The sequence below is a fragment of the Bos indicus genome, chromosome 4, assembly GCF_029378745.1.
Source record: "Bos indicus isolate NIAB-ARS_2022 breed Sahiwal x Tharparkar chromosome 4, NIAB-ARS_B.indTharparkar_mat_pri_1.0, whole genome shotgun sequence".
NCBI lineage: Eukaryota > Metazoa > Chordata > Mammalia > Artiodactyla > Bovidae > Bos > Bos indicus.
The window spans coordinates 44,926,828-44,944,364 of NC_091763.1; the positions used below are offsets into that span (position 1 = coordinate 44,926,828).

A 17,537-nucleotide genomic window follows, 5' to 3' on the forward strand; every position below is an offset into this window, starting at 1 on the left:
TACAAGAAGAGAAAATAACAGGAGAGATGGCAACTTTCTTCATCCCAAAGAACAACTGCCTGTAGAATTTTCTGAGTGGGTTACTCAGGAATAGGGGTGGCCAGAGAAGGGAGCCAGTCCCCCATGGAAGGGCCTGCTGCAAGGAACCAACAAGAAGGTAAGCTCATGATTAGACACAGCAGCCTGCGAGGTCAAGGGCATGGCTGCTTCTGGCCCCATGACGAAATGCCTCCTCTTTGTTGGTGGTAATGTCTGCCACCCTTAACTGCATCTGTTGTGCATCTCAAACTGGGGGAGTGCCCCCAAATTCAAATCCACAGGATACACATGGCTCAAGTTTCTGGAGCATCAACTTTATGCAGTGGTAAATAATTTAAACCACAGCTTTCCTACCAACACACACAGATGCATTTTGAAACAGAATACAAAACCCCAAACAATTTTATGATAAAGAAAGTTTATGTTTAAAGAGAGTCATGTAGATACTGTTCCCAAGTTTCCAGCATGGCTTTCTTCTTCCTTGCTCTGAGGAACACACAAATAAGTAAAACACCCAAAACCCCAAAAAACACAGGTTCACCATAATTACAATGAAAGAATTCTGGAGAACCACTGCTCTGGGAAACATGAAGGAAACCTTAAAAGGAATCTGGAAAGTGGACAGAGCTAGGAACCTCGGCCAGAAAAAACAATCTTCATTATTTACTTCATGATTAGGGCTTGTCCTTCTCCTTTGCCATGCAAGGGAGCTGAGAACCTCCTGTTGTTCTCCAAGAGGAAACAGGAACTCTGTGTCAAACCCCAGTGATAGAAAAGGTCTTGAGATGATGAGAAACAGTCCTATTTGGGTGTAGATGAGATGAAAGCAAGGAAGAGGATCAAAGGCACTGGCTTCCTTGTGAGCTATACCAGCTGGTAGGTTTTGGGGCTGGAACTTCTTGCTAAATTTGGATCCGATACCTATCCTTTTTATTTCTTCTCCTGTGGGTTCCCAAACTATACACCAAAGTGCCCCAGGGTCCCAAGGAGAGCTCATTCTCTGTGAGACTTTCATGGGAAATAGGGACACCTGTCAGATACTAGGCAAACTTCTAGTTTGAGTAGTTCACAGTTTCCACATTAGTTCCTACTACATTGGTTTCAGTCATACCAAAGGTTTGCAAACTTTGGTCGCTGTGATTTAGAAAACAAGTACTACACAAAGATCAAAAGTGCACAGGAAATGAGGGTGGTGGCGTCTGACTGGCAAGTTTAAAGGGTTGTGCAGTGTCCACAAGCCACACAAATTCATTAATAAATTGCTGTAGTTATTTAAGAATGTAATAACACTTTATTTCAATTTATATGCATTATTTTTACACACAGTTCTTAAGTTGTCAGACATAAATATACATTAAATTATTTGGATTTGATTACTTAGTAAATGGAACTATTAGTTAGGTTTTTTTTTTTTGACCTATGAGTGCCAAGAATTAACAAAGTTTGGGAACCTTTGTCTTTTGCTCTTTCCAAACTAGAAACAGCTTAGTTTTCTCAAGTCATTAAAGTATTACATATTCATTATAAAACAATTAGACAATAAAAACTCTGAGAAAGGAAAATCTCCATAATTTCACTCAGATAATTTACATTCACGTTTTGTGGATAGTCTTCATCTATATTTTAAAAGTCACCCATGCCTATGTTTTAGTGCTTTTATTTGTTTGTCACTGTATTTGTAAAAGTTCCCCTTGACAAACTCCAACCTTCTCTTGGAGGAACAGAGAGAAAAAAAAGTCTAACTTCTCTCTCCCCTGTCCCACTTCAAAACCCTTCACAGAAACAGCTAGGTGAACGTGGCTGGAAGTTGACTTACCGCAAAGAACTCTAAAGGAATGGGTGCTGGCAATTTCTCTTTAAATCTCTCATTAAACTCCTTGCCACCCAACAGCAAACCAAAAACCATCAGCCCAACGCCTAGGGAACACACGTTGAGGTTTTTAACATTCTGCAACACAGCAACTGTACTCTGTAACACAGTGAACACGGGAGGTTACATCAGGCAGTAGCCCCTGAACAGACAGTCCAGTGCTCTAATTCACACTAGCCATCCCAGTAGCGGATGTTTCCAGTTTACACTTCTCAGGCTGAAATCTCTCTCTTCGCAGCTTTCACCACTAGGAGTCACTTTTACCCAGCTATACAACTTTGTAGTTGTAATATCTAACCAACAATCATATATTACAGTGTTTTTTGCTACACTAATGTCTCAATGTAGAATTGTAAAATTCAGAACAGTCACCCTGAAGCTGAGTACTGAGCATTAGGAAAGGACCATGGGTTATATCAGCATAATTATCTGAAAGCAAATATACAGAAAAGCTTTTAGGAACGGAAAGCGGGAGAAATCATTTTTAGCAGATGAAAGATGAATCAGGTGAGCTTCGAAGGCAAGAGAGTAGATGAAACTTAGAAAGAAGCCCAGGAAACTTAAGAGAAGAAAGCCACTTAATTGTCTCCTAAGGCTGCAGTCTTGGCACCCCATGTACAGTCAGTACTCTTCTGGACCCTGGGCAAGTAGATGACCGCCGAGCCCAGGCTACAAACCTTTCTTATCAACGCCTAGAGCATTCTCTGGTGTGCTTCTCTGTCCTATTTCCTTTGTGACATGGCACTTTGAGAAATCTCTGAGTAAGAAGCATGTTACCAGCTATTATGGGAAATGAAGAATTTAGATATTTAGGAACTATTCCCACAGTTGGAGGCTTCTCAAGTGGCTCAGTGGTAAAGAATTTGCCTGCCAATGCAGGAGATGCAGGAGCTGTGGGTTTGATCCCTGGCTTGGGAAGATCCCCTGGAGAAGGAAACAGCAATCCACTCCAGTATTCTTGCCTGGGAAATCCCATGGACAGAGGAGCCTGGTGGGCTACAGTTCATGGGGTCATGAAGAGTTGGATATGACTGAGCATACATGGACACCCACAGTTGGACTCTATTCTAATCAATGAAACACTCAATTTAATTGTTACTTCCTCAAAGCTACTTTCCTAGATCCCTAATCTAGTAAGTCAGTCAGTTCAGTTGCTTAGTCATGTCTGACTCTTTGTGACCCCATGGACTGCAGCATGTCAGGCTTCCTTGTCCACCACAAACTCCTAGAGCTTGCTCAAACTCATGTCCATTGAGTCGTGATGCCATCCAACCATTTCATCCTCTGTTGTCCCCATCTCCTCCTGCCTTCAGTCTTTCCCAGCATCAGGGTCTTTTCCAATGAGTCAGTTTTTCGCATCAGGTGGCCAAAATAATGAAGGTTCAGCTTCAGCATCAGTCCTTCCAATGAATATTCAGGGCTGATTTCCTTTAGGATGGACTGGTTGAATCTCCTTGCAGTCCAAGGGACTCTCAAGAGTCTTCTCCAACACCACAGTTCAAAAGCATCAATTCTTTAGCAGTCAGCTTTCTTTATAGTCCAACTCTCACATCCAGACATGACTACTGGAAAAATCATAGCTTTGACTAGACAGACCTATGTTGGTAATGTCTCCGCTTTTTAATATGCTATCTACGTTGGTCATAGCTTTTCTTCAAAGAAGTAAGCGTCTTTTAATTTCATGGCTGCAGTCACCATGTGCACTGATTTTGGAGACCCAAAATAAAGTCTTACTGTTTCCATTGTTTCCCCATCTATCTGCCATGAAGTGATGGGAAGGATGCCATGATCATTGTTTTTTGAGTGTTGAGTTTTAAGCCAGCATTTTCACTCTCTTCCTTCAATTTCATCAAGAAGTTCTTTAGTTCTTCTTTGTTTTCTGCCATCAGGGTGGTTTCATCTGCATATCTGATGTTATTGATATTTCTCCTGGCAATCATGATTCCAGCTTGTGCTTCATCCAGCCCAGCGTTTCTCATGATGTACTCTGCATATAACTTAAATAAGCAGGGTGGCAATATATAGCCTTGATGTACTCCTTTCCCATTTTGGAACCAGTCTGTTGTTCCATGTCTGGTTCTAACTGTTGCTTCTTCACCTGTATATAGATTTCTCAAGAGGCAGGTAATGTGGTCTGGTATTCCCATCTCTTGAAGAATTTTCCACATTTTGTTGTCCACACAGTCAAAGGCTTTGGCATAGTCAATAAAGCAGAAGTAGATGTTTTTCTGGAATCTCTTGCTTTTTCTATCATCCACCGGACGCTTGCAATTTGATCTCTGGCTACTCTGCCTTTTCTAAATCCAGCTTGAACATCAGGAAGTCCACGGTTCACATACTGTTGAAGCCTCACTTGGGAATTTTGGGCATTACTTTGCTAGTATGTGAGATGAGTGCAATTGTGTGGTAGTTTGAACATTCTTTGGCATGTCTTTCTTTGGGATTGGAATGAAAACTGACCTTTTCCAGTCCTTTGGCCACTGCTGAGTTTTCCAAATTTGCTGACATATTGAGTGCAGCACTTTCACAGCATCATCTTTTAAGATTTGAAATAGCTCAACTGGAATTCCATCACCTCCAGTAGCTTTGTTTGTAGTGATGGTTCCTAAGGCCCACTTGTCTTCACACTCCAGTGATGCTTCCTAAGGCCCACTTGTTTGGCTCGAGGTGAGTGATCACACCATCGTGGTTCCAGGTGAGTGATCACACCATCTGGGTCATGAAAATCTTTTTTGTATAGTTCTTTTGTGTATTCTTGCCACCTCTTCTTAATATCTTCAGCTTTCTACCATTTCTGTACTTTATTGTGCCCATCTTTGCATGAATGTTCCCTTGGTATCTCTAATTTTCTTGAAGAGATCTCTAGTCTTTCCCATTCTGTTGTTTTCCTCTCTTTCTTTGCATTGATCACTGACGAAGGCTTTCTTATCTCTCCTTGCTATTCTTTGGAACTCAGAATTCAGATGGGTATATCTTTCCTTTTTTCCTTTGCCTTTAGCTTCTCTTCTTTTCTCAGCTATTTGTAAGGCCTCAAGAGACAACCATTCTGCCTTTTTGCATTTCTTTTTCTTGGGGATGGTCTGGATCCCTGTCTCCTGTACAAAGTCAGGAACCTCTGTCCATAGTTCTTCAGGCACTCTATCAGATCTAATCCCTTGAATCTATTTGTCACTCCCTCTGTATAATCATAGGGATTCATACCTGAATGGTCTAGTGGTTTTTCCTACTTTCTTTTAAGTCTGAATTTTGCAGTGAGTTCATGATCTGAGCCACAGTCAGTTCCTGGTCTTGTTTTTTGCTGACCGTATAGAGCTTCTTCATCTTTGGTTGCAAAGAATATAATCAATCTGATTTCGGTATTGACCACCTGGTTGTAACTCTGGAGTTCTCACAGGAGAAGATGAGCGCACTTTCTTCTACTCCACCATGTTGTGTGTATGAATTATAGATCCTTGATCTAAAGGTCTCCCTATTCAATTTTCATAGCAGCCTGATTTTTCTTTCATAGCACTTAACACAATTTATACTTAATTACACATTTATGTGACTTGTTTTGGTTGCTATGTCTGACCGTTTTGTGACCCCATGGACTGTAGCCTGCCAGGTTCCTCTGTCCATGGAATTCTCCAGGCAGGAAGACTGGAGTAGATTGCCATTTTCATCTCCAAGGGATCTTCCTGACTCAGGGATCAAACCTGCATTTCCTGCAATAGCAGGCGGATTCTTCACCACTGAGGCACCAGGGCAGCCCATTTATGTGATTAGTGGTTTACTATTTGTCTTCCCATTGTACTGGGGACTTCCCTATAGCTCAGAAAGTAAAGAGTTTGCCTGCAATCCGGGTGACCTGGGTTCGATCGCCGGGTCAGGAAGATACCCTGGAGATGAAAATGGCAATCCACTCCAATATTCCTGCCTGGAGAATTCCATAGACGGAGGAGCCTGGCGGGCTACAGTCTATGGAGTCGCAAAGAGTCAGACACAACTAAGCAACTAACACATCTGTCTTCCCATTGAAGTGTAAGCTCACTGCTCTGCCTAACACAGTGTGTGACACATGAATTCTTACAAAGGCCATATAGGTCTTTCATTCCAAAAATATCTTTAGCAGCATTTCAGAGGTTTTGATAAGTAGCAGTTCCACTGTCATTTGGTTCTAATTATTTCATAATTTTCTCTTATCCATGGGCTGCTTAGAAGTGTTTTTAGTTTCCAAATGTATGGGGGTTTTAAGCCATCTTTAGTTATCGATTGCTAATTATATTGCACCATGTGAAACTGCATTTTTTTAGAAGTTGTGGTCAGCTGTACATGACCATTTTCAACATGATCAGTTATTACCATTGTTACCTACATGCTTGTAAATAATTTGTATTTTCTCTGAGTTGGGTGGAAGGGTCTATGTACATTATATTAGATTAAACTGGTTAGGTGTGTTAGTCAAATCCTTTATAGACGTCCAATTTTCGCCTGCTTGAGCAAGCAGTTTTTGAGAGAGAGATATTATCCCAGAATGACTTTAAATTGACTTCCTTGGTGGCTCAGATGGTAAAGAATCTGCTTGTAATGCAGGAGAACATAAGAGACACAGGTTCAATCCTGGGTTGGGAAGATCCTCTGGACGAGGATATGCCAACCCACTCTGGTACTGTTGCCTGGAAAATTCCATGGGCAGAGGAGCCTAGTGGGCTACTGTCTATGGGAATGCAGAGTCAGACATGAGTAAGCAACTTTCACTTTCACTTTCCCAAAGAGAACCTAATCTGATCTTATGAAGAAGCTGTCTCTGGAGCTAATTAGGCTAAAGTTGTAGTCACCAAATAAATACCTGACAAAAAATTTCTTGTGAGGTAGATAGTATCACATATTAATGAAGTGAAACTTTAAGGTTTAATTCCCCTTGTAATGCTCTTCTCAGAAAAGCCTTAGAATGACTAAATCTTCTCCATTCTACTGAAATTCTTAGAAATAAGCAAAGTGAACCTTGAGATACAGGAGAGGAGGAGGAAAAATACAGAAGGGAAACAAGTGCCAGTCAGCCGGGAAGTTGCTTACTTACATACACCACTGAAAAGATCCCACTGTACCGCTTTGTTTTAACTCCAAACAGGTATTTTAACATGGAGGTGAAGACATGCACGGCTGCAGCAGTGGTAAACCCACGGACCAGGGGCTCCGTGAGATATATGGCCACAAATCCAAATCTACAGACACCTAGGCAAAACTTTTTTTTTTTTTTTTTATGACAAAGAGACAAATAAATCACATGATAGATCAGGAAGTTAAATCCAACAGAAAACATCCCAAAGTTTTTTCTGGACCACTTTCTAACACTACAAATTTGTATCTATAGCAGGTAAGTAGCTAACAAATCAGTCAGTGGTTATTCAGAAAACAACAACATTTGGAGGGGCCTGGAGCCTCACAAAGTACTGGGCACCCTTTTTATGCTCCCTGTCCCTCAGAAGTGGGGGCACACTTAGTCATGTCATTGCTTGCTCCTTCCAGGCAGATAAGAAATGCCTTTTCCCATTACCAACCCACCCTGCTTCAAGCTAGTCTTGCTTTTAGAACCTCTAAAGTATCCAACTGCAGTTAGCTAGTTCCTACTCAATATCAATTTAAGTAAAGCATGCAGTGGGACTGGCATTCCTGAGCTACAAACCCTAAGCTCTGGAGTTTTGCTGGCCGACCTTGCCCACGACCAGCCAGGAGTGCTCAAAAGATATTTATTAAATCAGCAAATGAGAGCTTATTTCCACATCTCTGAGTCTTACCTGAATGATTCCTGAAAGTAAGGTCACAGACATGGCGACTTTTACTCTCAAGGCATCTCTTGCCTCTGTACCATTGGTTGCATTTACTCCTCCTGGAATGACTATATCATCTGGTACTAATCGAACAGCCACACCGCCTATCATCAGGCTAATAACTGCAAATGGACCTGAAATAATGAAGTATTAATCAGAGAAATGATTTTCAGCATATCTGATATGATTGTTGCCAGTATCCCAGGAGAGACAGGTGAGGTCAATAAATCCTCACTGAAATAACACTGCACAGTGACAGAATCTTCCATTCCATACACTCTTCTAGAACTTTGACATTTTCCCATGAAGAGGTGGCCTAATTCCTCTCTCCTTGAATCTGGGTGGACTTGCGGCACTCTAGTAACCAAAAGAATGCAGCGGAAGTGATACTGTGTGACCTGTGAGGCTACGTAACAAAAGATGCTATGACCTCTGCCTGAGAGCTGTGCTGCTTGCTCGTGCTTCAACCTTGTGTGTGAGAGAGCCCCAGAAAGGACCCCATGGAGAGAGGGTGGGGTGAGACGCAAGAAGAGAGGGAGAGGGAGACCCACCTCCTGTAGCTGCTCTGGCTCCAGCTCCCACCTGACTCTCAACTGCTTGAGAGATGCTGAGCCAAAACCGTCCAGTTGAGCCCTTCTCAAATCCTGACCCACAGAAACTATGAGAGATAATCTAATGATTGTTTTTAGCTGCTAAGTTTTGGGCGTGTTTGTCACCTAGCAATGAACATCTGAGACGTGTGTGTGTGTGTGTGTGTGTGTGTGTTGGCTGGTAGCACCCTCAGGCAGCACCAACACTACTATGAAACCCATATAAACCTGATCCTAAATACACTAAAGAGAAACCATGTACAATTCAGTGTCTAAAATAAGATGCAAATGCAATGTATGCATAGCAATAGGAACTTGAAGTATCGTTAATAAATAAAAAGAAAACACAGATGCAAGCAAACTGTATTATGAACTGAAATACTTACATCACAGATTTCTTGTCTTTTCAGACAAGAAAACTGTCTTTTTCTATTATGCCCATATTATAAGAAAGCTATCAATTCTAGAAATCTTGAGGGAGAGTGTATTTTTTAAAAGCACCTATTGGGCATACAGTAACAAAAGTTTGATATCCTAATAACAAACATGTTATTTCTTCAGCACATTGCAAAGCTGGGAAATCCAAAAGGAAAGGTAGTAAAACATCAACTATAAGGTTTACCTATGGATACGTGTCTGGAGGTTCCAAAAAAACAATACATGATAACGGGGTAAAATGAAGAGTATAGGCCAAACACTGGAGGCACAGCTGCCAACATTGCAAAGGCTAAACCTGCGGGATTAAGACCAAACAGAAATGGGGAGATGATTAGAAAACAGCGGGCTCTGTTTATCTCTCTCCTGGTTCTTTATCTATGACGAACAAATGAAAACCCTATTAATTTAAGCTGACGTGTCTCAGCGTGCCCACACTTCTGTCCCACTCCTACACAGAATCTTGTATTTGTGCTCAGAGAGTCCAGGCTGAGACAGTTTTTCTTGTCATTCCCTCTTCACCAGGAGTAGATTTTTTTCTGCTTTAATCTTTCCCAAATTAGATATGGGCAGAAAGTCTTCCTTGACTGGCACAGCTGTAATCTGCTGTTAATTCCCAAATGCCGGCTGCTTCTCCAGTGCGTTGCTTTGAGGGTTGTCCGGAGACCCCTTTTCAATGAGGAACTCCCAGTGCAGCATTCTCTGGCAGATGTAACACCCCTCCCCTAATCTTGGCCCCTTCCAGGTTCCAGGTCTTACACCTCTTCCAGGTTCTTTCTGCTGGGCAGCTGCTTATGCTGTAGGCAGTCTTCTTGGGCAGGTTACTTTCAAATGAGCCAAGCCTGGTTACCTCCCAAAGCACCCGTAGTGCTTTAGCCCCAGGAAACTTTGCAAGTGCAGGCCACATTCTGCTGTTCTAGGTGGTTCACACCATTCCACCTGTAGATTTACTTTTCCTGCAATAGTGCCCACAAACTTTAAGGGACACGTGTCCAGTGCTCCAAGTGGTTCTGTTGCAGTCCTTCTTTCCTTCCTTGACTTTTGGTGGAGGGTAAATGCATAAGGCTTTTTCACCTTTCTCTAGAAAATTCTTACTCCTAATCTAATGTCAGTCTCCTTGTCCCTCACATGCCCAGCTTCCTCATTCTCCTCCAAATCAATCCAACAGCCACTCCTGCTGATTTTACCTATAAAACACAGCATGTATGTTTCCAATTCTTTCCATTTTTACAGCTACCATCTTTATCAAAATGGAAGAAGGTCCAAAAAAAGTTGCAGAATGGCGTTTCAGTGAAAACACAACTATGCAAAATCCTAGAATTTCTCTGAAGCATTTGTCTACGTGCTCACTGCAGCCATTTCCTGAAGCTCTGTCAGTCCAACTTGACTGAACGTCAGTCTAGATCCTATTTCCCACTTCAGATGCTGAGTTGACCTTTGCTCCTTCCCCCACCCTCACCTCTGCCTTTAAATACATCCCTTTCTCTGTCCTCTGGTACTAAAATGGTTATGGAGAATGGTCCTAAACCTGATTTAAAACTTTGTTTAACAGATTTAATAGATTCAACAACTCAGTTACTTGGCAAATTGAAAATCCAACTAATTGATCACAGGGGAATTTTTTTTTTTTAATTTATCATTTGGTAATTACTTTTCAGGAAACTGGTGAGGGAATAGTTCTTCCGGCCAGCTAACCTAGAGGCTCCAAATAGGAAAAGGAGTATATCAAGGCTGTATATTGTCACCCTGCTTATTTAACTTACATGCAGAGTACATTATGAGAAACACTGGGCTGGAAGAAGCACAAGCTGGAATCAAGATTGCCGATGACACCACCCTTATGGCAGAACCTGAAGAGGAACTAAAAAGCCTCTTGATGAAAGTGAAAGAGGAGAGTGAAAAAGTTGGCTTAAAGCTCAACATTCAGAAAACTAAGATCATGGCATCTGGTCCCATCACCTCATGGCAAATAGATGGGGAAACAGTGGAAACAGTGTCAGACTTTATTTTTTGGGGCTCCAAAATCACTGCAGATGGTGATTGCAGCCATGAAATTAAAAGACAATTACTCCTTGGAAGGAAAGTTATGACCAACCTAGATAGCATATTGAAAAGCAGAGATATTACCTTGCCAACAAAGGTCTGTCTAGTCAAGGCTATGGTTTTTCCAGTGGTCATGTATGGATGTGAGAGTTGGACTGTGAAGAAAGCTGAGCACTGAAGAATTGATGCTTTTGAACTGTGATGTTCGAGAAGACTCTTGAGAGTCCCTTGGACTGCAAGGAGATTCAACCAGTCCATCTTAAAGGAGATCAGCCCTGGGTGTTCACTGGAAGGACTGATGCTGAAACTCCAATACTTTGGCTACCTCATGTGAAGAGTTGACTCATTGGAAAAGACCCTGATGCTGGGAGGGATTGGGAGCAGGAGGAGAAGGGGACAACAGACAATGAGATGGCTGGATGGCATCACCGACTCAATGCACATGAGTTTGAGTGAACTCTGGGAGTTGGTGATAGACAAGGAGGCATGGCGTGCTGCGACTCATGGGGTCCCAAAGAGTGGGACACGACTGAGCGACTGAACTGAACCTAGAGGTTTGTCAAGCCATTATCCCCTTTTGATTACACTGAGTCACTGTTGCCTCTAACTGGTTTCCCTACATTCATTCTGGTGCCACTCCCATCAACCAAGTCCCTTCCCCACACAACAGTCCCAGAGATCTCCTAGCAAAAAAAAAAAAGCAAAAAAAAAACACCCAAGGGGAAAGCAAGCTGACAAGCTTGCACTGGACTCAGAATGGAATCCAAAAGATCCTATCGAGGCTGTGCAGACCTGCTGCTGCCCATCTGGCCAGCCACTGGCCTCTCACTCCCCACACTCCTAGCACACTGCCTTTCTCAGAATTCTTCAAACACCCAATTCTTTTCCTGCTAACTGCTTTCACACATGCTATTGCTTCTTCTTGAAATGTATTTCTTCTCATTCTTTATCTGCCTCCTACTGATCCTTCAGGTCTCAGCTCAATCTCACCTTTTTTTTCCCCTTATGTGGAAGTATGAAGTACTAATTTTTTAGATATTAGACAAGAACAGAGCTAAAGAATCCAATTTTATTGCAGCACTGTAAAAAATACCCCTTTACCACAGTGTAAGATTTAAATGCATATGCACAAGGGTACATATGATATAAAATGTAGTGAGGTGGCTGCTGCCCTGCCAAGTACTTCCAGTCCCTACTTAGGTCCTATTGCTGCTGCTGCTGCTGCTAAGTTGCTTCAGTCGTGTCCGACTCTGTGCGACCCCATAGATGGCAGCTCACCAGGCTCCCCTGCCCCTGGGATTCTCCAGGCAAGAACATTGGAGTGGGTTGCCATTTCCTTCTCCAATGCATGAAAGTGAAAAGTGAAAGTGAAGTCGCTCAGTCGTGTCCGACTCCTAGCGACTCCATGGACTGCAGCCTACCAGGCTCCTCTGTACATGGGATTCTCCAGGCAAGAGTACTGGAGTGGGGTGCCATTGCCTTCTCCGGGTCCTATTGCAATACTGGTCAATCTCACTTTCTCAATGAGGTTCTGTGACTTAACTACTTAAATTAGGTCCCCATATTATTATCATGTCAGAATGCCCTGTATCTTTCATAGTGTTTACCATCATTTGTACATAAACATTTATGTGTATTTTTATTTATTTCATGCTTCTCTCCCTAACTGGATAGTTAGTTCTGTGAAGACAGGGAGGGCCAGGTTACACACGTGTGAACAGATGAATAAATCAATGAGCATTTTCTTAAATTCTTGTATATCTATAAAATTATACAACTGCAGAGGAATTCAGTATATCATGGTACCTTATAATTAGATATGGACTTAGTCAAGAACCTTTTTTTAAAAATGGAGTATAGTTGATTTAAGGACAGCCCCTAACAACATGTTCATGGAGTTAGAAATTAACTTAGCAAAGGAAAGACAATGCCCCACCAGTTCCTAAATGTATTGATCTGTAAATGTATCACCATATTCTGCAACTAAAAGCTCTGAGGCTTTTAAAGGGTAAAATGTTTCTGAAGAATTACTCTGGACAGGAAAAGGTGCTAGAACAATGTGATAAAAATTATAAATTTAAAATCACGATGAAATTAAACAGAACAAAGTTAACACAATTGTTTGAGATGATATCAGAGGAAGAAAAAATGAAATATATTCTACTGACCTTGCGGAAGCTGCAGCACCCCTGTGCTTATGCCTGAGACCAAGTCACCTAACACATACTCTTTGAATTTGTATGCAGGCAACCACTTGGTTATGGGGAGGAACATGTAAATGATATTTCGTATTTTCTTAGGAGTACATCTGGAAGGACAAAGAAATAGATAAATGAGAACCATTTCTGTAGAATTCACATCAAGGCATTTTCCCTTCCCTATATTTTGGAACAAAAAGGAAAAATTCAAACTGGTGATGAGGGTGATTTTTCTATTCTGCAGAGATCAGAGAGAATAGCTGCTTATTATTTTTTTAGAAAATAGGAACATCTGAATTGGGTCCACTCTAACACTCCACAACTGACCATGAAAAATAAGAAAAAGTTAGTTTCAAAATAGTTGAGATATCCCAGAAGCCATTATTTCAATAGGTGAAATCTTTAATGTGCTTTCTGTGTTGATGTAAAGTATGGGAAGTACTTACCAATGGAGTTAACTTTTGATTGTGGAACCACTGACCAGCACCTACCCACTTAGTTTTCCCTTTTCTTTTTTTTTCAGAAACACCTTTATTTTGTGTTGGGGTATAACCGACTAACAATGTGGTGATAGTTTCATGTGAACAGCAAAGAGACTCAGCCATACAAATATATCTAAGTTTTCCCTTATAAAATGAAAGGAATTCACACAGGTATTATGAGCTTTATAAACATGTGTTCAGTGCTTTAGGGTCTTTGATTAGGTAAACTCAAAACACCACCGTTACTGTAGCTGAGTCTATGCCTGGCTGTCTTGCTTAGGTGGAACACCGTGGTAATAAAACCAAGGCATTGTATTTAATCCCTGGATGTTTTAATTAACTTTGATACAGAGACTGTATTATGGGCTTTGGCCAGTCGTCTTGCTGGTCGATGCCTGTAAGAGTATAGACAGATGAATTCCATTATCACTGTGACAGTCTCAAGTCCTCTTGGTGACAAGGAAGCAATTTATTCCATTTAAAAGGATAATGCATTGTTGTGAAGTGTTAGTCGCTCAGTCGTGTCTGACTCTTTGGGACCCCATGGACTGGAGCCCACCAGGCTCCTCTGTCCATGGGATTCTCCAGGCATGAATACTGGAGTGGTTTGCCATGCACTTCTCCAGGGGATCTTCCCTACCCAGGGATCGAACCCAAGTCTATTGCATCTCCTGCACTGGCAGGTGGGTTCTTTACCACTAGTGCCACCTGGGAAGCCCATGCATGGTATTTTATATAGTGTCTTTAGTGATTAAAAGTACTTGGTAATTAGATGTAGAAGGATATTGGAAGCAAAAATGTAAAGCAACTATGACAAGAGCAATGAATCTGAGTAAAACAAACTAGATTCGATAGCAGTCTCCCTGTTTAGAAAACTGAGATATTAATACTAGCTACATTTATACAGTGTTTTCCGTGTGCCTTGCACTGTGTATAAATTAATAAATTTTAACCCCAGTAACCCAATGATGTAAACACTATTACTATTCCCATTTTTCAGAGGAGGAAACCAATGCACAGCTGATAGGTGGTTGGGATTAGGATTAAAACTCAGGTAGTCTTGACTCCAGTGTATGTATTTTTAACCTCTCATGATGTCATACCTAGAGCACAGGGTCACTGCAAAGCTTAAATGAACACAGCATAGGAGCTGTGGTCTCAATGGTTCAGGAGGCAGCAATCAGATAGTTTGCACAATGAGGTATGCAATCAGGCACCAAGGTATTATCAGTCTCAGGCCTGCCACATTACTGTATTTGTGTTTTCAAAATGAAGAGTCCCAAGACACTGAATGTCTTTGATAGCTTCAGTTGGGGACTTACATTCATAGATTCAAGGTGTTGGCACTAGAGTAGAAGCAGGAAAAAGACTAGAGTGGTTGGAACATTCCTGAAATGGAAGAGGTGGACATTTTTTTAGTAGGGGGAAGGATCAAGCCATTTTATTGAGGGGCTTTGGAGGAGAGTTGACAGGTTAGGAAGACAATGAGATCCTATGTCCTTCTCCTGGCTGGGATCTCCCCAGCTTCACAGTCACTGAAAGCAGTGGATATTTTAAAGGTGTGTGGAGAACTGAAAAGTGGATTGTTTATATAAACCTTTATATGACATAAGGCATAGCTGGAATTTCATATGGTGAAATGCATAATAAAGCTTGTGTTCCATCAGATATCTACCACCGAATGTAGATGTGGACATCTGAATGAACCATGTGGACAGCTCTGCAAATCACGAGTGTTCATCATTTGTCTTTTCCTCTACATCATAGATTCTCTTTGTACATTTGACCTTGCTTCTCTCGTAACTGAATGAGAGAATAAAGGAAACAGGCTGAAAGAACATACGTGAATGCCTGTTTCAGCTTATCCCCGATGGAATCCGAAACCTTGTCCTTCTTGTGCAATCTTTCTTGGAGGACTGGATGACTAAAGATAGGTCTTTCCACATAGTACCGCTTGGTTGCTCCAAGGATTTCATTTTCTTCAGCATGATCCATAGTACTCTGAAATTATTCATCAACAGCAGGAGACAAGCATTTCCTGAGTGTCACTAAGGGAGAAAATAAAAACTCTATTTCAGATGCCAAAATCTTACAGATGATTGTTTCCTACCATCTCTTCCTGGCAGTGTTATTGTAAGTTCTCTAATGACTTTTTCATCTTTGAATACCCAGAGCACCAAACCTAGTGATCTAGACAGAGTAGGCACAAATAAATGAAAGGAAATTAAGGTCAATAAAAAACATATGACATTTCTTCCCAGGGCAATTAGTGGGTAATGTATATACTTTAAACAAAGGATTGTATTAAATTCAGTGGACAAATATTGCAGCAATTGGCTCTAAGTCAATATTAAGGAAACAGCGAATTAGGCTGACTCTAACAATTTATGTGTCAAAGAAACAGAAAAAGGAGCAAGACCAGTCCTTAAACTGACTCCAAGTTTCTTGAAGGTATATTAGCCTCCTTCCCAATTCTGTACTCACATATGGTTACTCCTTACATTATTCTGTGGTTCAGAGCTGAGGCTTCTATGCGTGAGACTATTAGGATGACTGATATTTCTATACCTACATCTATCTACCTACTTATCTACATAATGAACACTACTCATATGAGTAAAATAAATGTTTAAGGAACAAAACCCCAATATGCTTCTGCACAGAGGAATATGTTAACTGCAGCTTTATGACAGTGAAAAATCAGAAAAAACCTAAATGTCTACATAAATTTTTGTATAGTCATAAATTGAACACTACACAGTAATTTTAATAAATGAACTAAATCTACATATGTCATCATCATAAACCTCGAAAACATAATTTTCAATAAAAGTGTATGGAACAGATGGGTACTTCAAGAATGGAAGTACTTAAAGTTTAAAAAACTTACAAAGCAATTCTGTATTTTGTTATGTGCCCATATGTAGTAAATGTATAAAAGCATGCATGACAATGATAAACACTAAGATCAGGATGGTGTCACTTCTGGAGAGAAGGGGAACAGAAAGGGAGCTTCGACTGACAGTATCTGCAATGTTTAGTTTGTAAAAAAAGAACTGGCACAAATAGAGCAAAATGTTAAGATCTGACTAAGCTATGTGGTAAGTAAACTGGTGATTGTGGTTGGTACATGATTCTTTGCAGTTGTAAATTTGAAAGATATATTTTATAATAAAAAATAAGTGTACAACAACTAAAGCCATGGGTCCCAACTGAAGGAAGTAAAGGGCAGAGAAGTTGGGGGTTAGCATGCTTATGCTTAGTCACTTCAGTTATGTTTGACTCTTTGTGACCCCACAGACTGTAGCCCACCAGGCTCCTCTGTCTATGGGATTTCCCAGGCAAGAATACTGGAGTGGGTTGACATTTCCCTCCCCAGGGGTTAGCAAGAGTTAATGGTTAGGTGCCAGTGTGGTAACTGCAGGTGGGTGCTGGATTACTGATGCTGACCAATACAATTTGCTCATGGTGAAAAGCTCAATATTCATCAAACTGAAATTACACTCAAATTTAAATCATGTTTGTGTGACCAATCAGAAAACATCACACAAAACAAAAGCCTAGGTCCAAGAAGGTTGAAAATTTAAAAGTCTAGAATAAAGAGGAATTCTAGCAGCAAATGCAACCAAGTATCAGTACTGATGATATGAAAAGATAAGCCTGAAGAAAGAGGATTCTGCGGCACAATTTGACTAAGACTGTACATCTTTTGTTTTAGAGTTTGCAAGACTGGCTTCTCATATAACTTTTTATTTATTATTCCAGGAACTCATCATAATACACAAGAATGGCTGGGCTGAGGTATGTGGGTGGGTTTATAGACAGCAACACTGCCACTCTGCCTCCCTTCTGCCCCCAACTCCTCCAGAACATCATGCAACGGCGACATAGAACCATCTGCAACTCAGGCCACCTACCACGCTGCTTCCAGCCTCTGTGCCTGTGCCCAGAATTACATTCACTCTGACAAGGAATGCTGTTTCTTTTCCCTCACTCTCCTTCCATTTCCCCTACATCCTAATCATCTTTCAAAAGCCAGGTTTTGTTCTTTGCTTTCCTGAGTCCTTGCT

General features: G+C 41.1%; 1 protein-coding gene across 1 annotated transcript in view; it reads right to left on the reverse strand.

Moving 5' to 3' along the window:
• The window catches only part of SLC26A5 (solute carrier family 26 member 5), a 41,237-nt gene extending 25,734 nt beyond the window's left edge, over positions 1-15,503 (reverse strand). The window contains exons 1-6 of the mRNA XM_070787713.1: positions 15,311-15,503; positions 12,956-13,095; positions 8,932-9,042; positions 7,687-7,853; positions 6,969-7,133; positions 1,856-2,008 (exon numbers count right to left, since the gene is read on the reverse strand). Coding sequence (XP_070643814.1) covers positions 1,856-2,008; positions 6,969-7,133; positions 7,687-7,853; positions 8,932-9,042; positions 12,956-13,095; positions 15,311-15,462 — 888 coding nt within the window. The 5' untranslated portion in view covers positions 15,463-15,503. The remainder of the gene's footprint in view (positions 1-1,855; positions 2,009-6,968; positions 7,134-7,686; positions 7,854-8,931; positions 9,043-12,955; positions 13,096-15,310) is intronic.
• Positions 15,504-17,537: the final 2,034 nt, after the last annotated feature.